Raw genomic sequence first — 5,865 nt, 5'->3', positions numbered from 1 at the left:
ACTAACATGAACATCTGTATTAGTCAACTCAATGATCATTTTTGAGCAGTAGCTTGTGTCTGTGTTTCATGTATGTTGGGGGGGGGACAAAATAACAAACAGCTTGCACAAAGCCTTACGCCTCACAAAGATGGCATTTACTGCAGGGCTGAATGCTGTAATAAGTAACATTATAGTGGTTTTACTCGGGTTTTGCTGAAAAATATGTGTCTTATTCAAGTGGTGTTAACTGGTGCCGTGCAATACACTGTTTATATGACTAATGGTGTCATTCCATACTCTGATCCGTCACAAGCTTCCAAGACGGGGCGTGGGCAGCCAACTAAAGAGCAGCTTCTACTCTGGCCAGGGTAGGATATTTTTAATCAGTTGTTGATGCATCATTGGCAACTGTATACGACTTAAATTGCATTTATGCAATCACCAATCCAAATTATTTGTATGTGCAAACGTACTAGGCAATAAACTGATTCTGATTCTGCAGCTTCAAAAGTTTTCACTGAATTCTTAAGGATCGCTTTTTACACGATTGCTTTAATTTCATGCAACTATTAAACTGAAAATACAGTCTGCCACACATGTGGATCAAATACTGAGGTTGTCTGTAAAAAGGTCAAGCAGTGTTCTTATTACTGTATGTTGATATACAGGATGCTCAGAACAAAGACACAGGCAACACACTAGCCTTTCTTATTCCTGTGACCACTGAGAGGCTAAATGTCTAATATAATATGAATAGAGACTTGTACACCTCCCCTTTTTCTTTACCTTATCTTACCTACTGTACTTTATTTGGCTCTTTGGCTGTGGGTCTTAATCTTACACTTGGGGTGGTCTATCTTTGTGTTTTATGTTACTCCTTTTTCTTTTAATTTACATCTCATAAACATTGTCATTTTTAAATTCCTAATAATTCACTGTTGATTGTTGCTGTTCATTGAATTTTTTTTATTCCTTCAGGATAATAATCTAAAACAGTTTCACTGATTGAAGGCTTATAATAATAGATTTGTGACTTCTTACCGAAATTAGTATTCTTGTTATGTCAAATCCTCTAAAACTGCATTTAGAGAATATACAATAATAAAAAAACTCTGCATAAAACCATGGCTTTTTTTTACAGTTGGCAACACACTTTATACTGAGTTCACTTTTTCAAAACTTCTCAGCCACTTCTCTTTAGATTAGATTTAATTTATTGCACACCTCTCCTCTTTGGCTTCTCCAAAGTATATTAAAGGTGCATACAATACACATTATCGACATGGATCTCAATGCAGCAGCTAATCTCACATCAAGGCAATAGAGAACCATACATATTCAGACATGTATAGGACACAAATACAAAAATACAACTGTCAAGACTGTCTGCATTTGTTCCGATCCACAACACATCTTCTGTCTTCTCTTGCAATTCACATAGGAAAGATTCTGCATGCCTGATCTTCTGCAGATATGTCCTGACATCCAGCATGCATTGTGTCCAAGACGGCATCTGATCATGTGGCTGGTGGTCATAAACTTTCCACCTCCATGAGAAAAATAATTCCTCTATGAGGTTGAGCCGCATTGAGATGGTGAAACGCCACATTGCAATTGCAAAACATTCTGGACTCTGCCTCTTTTCCTCGCAAGTCTTTTCACTCAGTGATGTATGTGCCAATTAGAAGAACAGAAAGTCGTATGTAAATATGTGCAAATGCAGTGGTGTGCAGCTCCTCCAGCAGAGCAGGGTGACGGATATTTAGCCATCGACAGAAGCACTGGCAGCAGTAGACGGGACATTACCGTCACATAGGGGTTTCCCGTGTATCAGCTGAGCACGGGACCCGACCATTACCCTGCGACATAGGGGACACCAGAGGGACAATGGGCCCAGTTAAATCTAATCGCCCACAAATACGTCGGCAAATACTATGTATTTAAAATATGTATTAATATGAATCAAGAGTTCGTTACAGTTCAACTGTGCCGTTTTAGAATATTTTAATTTTGTCCGAACACCCCCGCAAACCACGGAACGTGGATAGTTCCCAAGATGGCTGCGGTTTCTGTCAGCGTGGAGTGAAACTTTCCTATTTTAGTGAAGATTATGTCATTTTCCAACACATTTTGTCGACTAAAGTCGTATGATTATTAAGGTTAGCATTGCCGGAACACAGAGGCGTTTGATAGTGGTCGTCAGGACCGAGTGGCGGCATTCTGGGCCCCGTTTTTCATCGCAAAATCGCTGGGCTTTCCTTGAAGTTGACGGTGGCTAGATGCCTGACATTGCGATCATACAGACTGTTGTTGCCATCATATCGTTCAACGCGGAACTGTCCGGTGAGATTGGACTTGGCCGAGTAGCTAGTTAGCTCAGCGGTCAAAGTGCGTCGAAGACGACTCGGCAGCTTTTCGTTCAGCTGGATTCCGTCGGGGCTGGTCGGAGATCCCGAGGACGTGTCACGTCACCTGTCACTTGAGATAAATAGTTGGTGTTGGATGTCACCACCAGTCAGTGTCGGGCTCAACTTGGTTTGCTAGCGTCGTGTAAGTACCAGTTTATTTTTACCCGGTGTGTTGCTTCGCTGTTACCAGTGCTCGTTTGAACAGCTTGTTCTGTTTTGTGGCCTGCAGTCACTTAACTCGAGAGGATGACTGTAGTATGCCTCTTTAACGCTAACTATAACACTATCGTTAAGTCAACTGTGTACAAAATAGTGCACTCCAAATGTTACCATCGCTACTATTAACAAAAAATGCCCACATTTGTCACCTACCACTGGTTGCTATTTTATTAAGGGAGTGGCTGCATGTAACATGGTTTGTTTTGCCTAGATTTGTTAACAATAAGTCCATGGCTATTAATTATCTACTCAACTGTGGTAGTATTAAGATTTAGAGGCTGGGCCTCTCTGACTGTCCACTTTATGTTTCCAAACATTGTTTTTAACTCTTATTTCCTGGTTCCTTTATGACAGACAGCCATCCTGGCAAATCAAATGGAGAAGCTCCAGGACCTGAGCCAATCAGAGCTCCAGGAGCTCCTCGACAACCCAGAGAGGGTGGAGTCTATGGCTCTGGAGTCTGACGAGGTACAAATTATGATTCACTTTCCATTTGGCCTTCATTCTTTCAATGCAGTTTCAGCTTTTCGAGAGGCTGAACTCTAAAATGACAAGTGTTTTGTGAGACATTAGGAATTAGATTTTAAAGTTATTAATCCTTGTAGGGTGTTTGGTTAGTTGACCTTCTCAGTGTGGGTGTGTGACACAAACCACCCTAATGCTAATGAATGATATGCCTTGTTTCTAGTTTAGTGGACAGTCTGGGTGGGGTTAGTGAGTCATTCGTTCCTTCTTTGGTAGCCACAGAAGAGAACTAAAGCAATGTTGCTGGTCAAATTTGACAAAAACCTATAGTACTAGGAAGCTCCCATTAATGTGAATGTTTAGCCCTGGTAGTCCTTCCCACAACTCTGTATATGCCCATCACACTGCTCGCTTAAACTCTGCCTTTCAGGTTTCGTGTTTTTTGTCAATTCGCTATTGGTAATATAACACTTATACCCTATTATATTAAAACAAGCACCCCAGGTTCCAGTCGCACCAGTGTGGTTATGCGACTGGACAGAACACAGGCTAACCTTCTGTGTACATTGAACATAGGCTACAAGTGTGTGTCATTGGCTCAGATTTAGGTGGTTATGTATTTTGCTGCTGAAACAAAGTCGGCTAAACTTCACTTTCTCTGGATTTGCATAAAAGCATGTGTGGAAAAAGGTGCTGCCAACACAGAGCAGATACATTTGCATGCAAGTAAGTTACTGAACACACTAAACACGCACCAGCTGTAATCTGAAAGCAAGCCTGTGATTGGAAAATATATTTATTCATACTTGAAATTCACTTCACAAGGTTTATGGAACCTGTACATTTATTCCATCCAGTTTAATGTGGTTGCTGTTATTAAATTATATTGTTCAATAATAATCTCTTAATTTTTAGTTCTGATTGTTGCAATTTGAGATGTTATAGCTGCTCCTTGATGCAGTTCCCCCCCAGTCTCCCCTACTGTAACACTGAAACCTGACAAAATGACACGCACGCCTACGGTAGGCCAGTAAAATGCAGCCAGTTGCCCGATAATGTAAAATAAAAAAATAATCATTATTTCAGTGAAGTCATCGAGCGTCGTTACTGACTTCGCTCTGCTCCGCCCGTGTCTGTTGCACAGCCCTGGGGCTGAAGTACAGAGCGCCACGTGAAAACAGACAGACAGGCAGGCAGGCAGGCAGGCTTGTTTGCTTCATAGTTGAAATGACGATCAATGTAAACAACATGCAAGTTGAAATGCAAAAGAACAATCATTGCCTGTTGGGGGGAAAAACATCCGACTGGGTTGAGTAGTGGAGTCCCTCTGTGGAGCGACTGCACAAGAGAGCCGCTGCGGTGACAGCAAACAGCTGTTGCGAAGCCGAGAAGAAAACCTGAAGCCTTGGGCGCCTTTACCCAGAGTGCCTCAACAAAACAAACACAAAATGCATCACTTTGCGCTGCTTTTTCCAGTCCAGAAAGAGCGCCGTAGTGGGACGGCTGTGGCACAGAGGTAGAGAGGGTTATCCTCCACTCTGAGGATCGGTGGTTTGCTCCCCGGCTCCTCCAGTCAGCATGTCCGTGGGAAAGATTCTTCACCCCAAATTGCTCCAGAAGGCCGTGCCATCGGTGTGTGAATGTTGACATGTAGCGTAAAGCGCTTTGAGTGGTTGGAAGACTAGGAAGGCGCTAAGTGAATGCAAGTCCATTTACCATTTACCAGTGTGTTGTTTCGGAACAGATGAGCAGAACAAAAATTCTTTTCTTTATACGACTACCCAGTTCTTGAGGTGGGTGCAGACTGTCAACATGGTTCCATCTTTTCTAACATTCATTTCTAATGTGAAACCAATCTCCACCGGTTATCATGATTAAGCCCGATGGATTATATACAGTGTGCTTTGGCACATGCAGTTTTACTGCCTTTGTGCTACAAAGCCATACTGAACTACAATAACACAGAATCAGCATATTTTCTCTTATGGAAAATACAGCATATATTCATATTATACATTCACTTTTTTGAGCTGTTTGCTTACAGTCCAACAAACTGTATGTATTGCCTTGTGTTTCTTTGCCACAGCTATTTTTCATGTATGCGGTGGTACCACTTTGAATTATGTTTTTAGTTTTTTTTCAATAAGTCTGTTTCACACCACCGGTGTTGCAGCTGAAACAATGCGGTCAAATTGTCGTACGAGATAACAAAAAGATACCGTGGGTATGTTGAACTCGCTTTGAAGTACAGCCCTCTGGTGTCAGCTTTGTAGTTTGTAATACTCTGTGATACTGACCCAGCTGTACACCTCACAGAATATTTGTACTACAAAAAATGTAATAATAATCCCTGTACATTTAGTGGTATCCACAAAATGGCTAAAATGTAAAGCTGCCATAGTCTGATGCTTGGTTTGCTTCCCCTAGATCCAGAACATTCAGCTGGAGAGAGAGATGGCATTGGCATCAAATCGCAGCCTGGCGGAGCAAAACCTGGACATGAAGCCTCGTCTAGAGTCAGAGAAGGAGGTACTGGTGGAGAGATATTCTCAGCTGGAGGCCATCAGAGAAACCTACAGACAACACTGCTCCCTGAGAGGTAGGAGGGAGGGACAATGAAGTGAATCTTGTGGCAGGGAGGAACAAAGGCTGGATGAATAAATGGAGTGAGGGATGGAGGGTTGTGTGACTTTTATCCGGTGACTGGAGACACTTTAGAGTCCAGCTGTTATTACAGTCTAAACTATGCTTCACTCTGTTTAATGGCGTATTATCATCATGCAAGTATATG

The 5,865-nt window shown here is 42.1% G+C and overlaps 1 protein-coding gene across 2 annotated transcripts; it reads left to right on the top strand.

The window, feature by feature from the left end:
- The first annotated feature begins 2,032 nt into the window (after positions 1 to 2,032).
- LOC116378697 (vacuolar protein sorting-associated protein 37C-like) lies at positions 2,033 to 5,845 on the top strand. Of its 2 annotated transcripts, none has more exons than XM_031840608.1 (3): positions 2,033 to 2,532; positions 2,968 to 3,077; positions 5,502 to 5,845. In XM_031840608.1, the coding sequence occupies exons 2-3, from the start codon at positions 2,985 to 2,987 to the stop codon at positions 5,691 to 5,693; spliced, it is 285 nt and encodes a 94-aa protein (XP_031696468.1). In that variant the 5' UTR covers positions 2,033 to 2,532; positions 2,968 to 2,984; the 3' UTR covers positions 5,694 to 5,845. The 2 variants fall into 2 exon arrangements, with proteins under 2 accessions (XP_031696468.1, XP_031696467.1); XM_031840607.1 differs by having other exon boundaries at positions 2,964 to 3,077.
- Positions 5,846 to 5,865: the final 20 nt, after the last annotated feature.

Source organism: Anarrhichthys ocellatus, unplaced genomic scaffold (assembly GCF_004355925.1).
Source record: "Anarrhichthys ocellatus isolate YVR2014 unplaced genomic scaffold, GSC_Weel_1.0 scaffold3021, whole genome shotgun sequence".
Lineage (NCBI taxonomy): Eukaryota > Metazoa > Chordata > Actinopteri > Perciformes > Anarhichadidae > Anarrhichthys > Anarrhichthys ocellatus.
The sequence above is the reverse complement of the archived record's forward strand: the minus strand, read 5'-3'. Positions and strand labels throughout refer to the sequence as shown.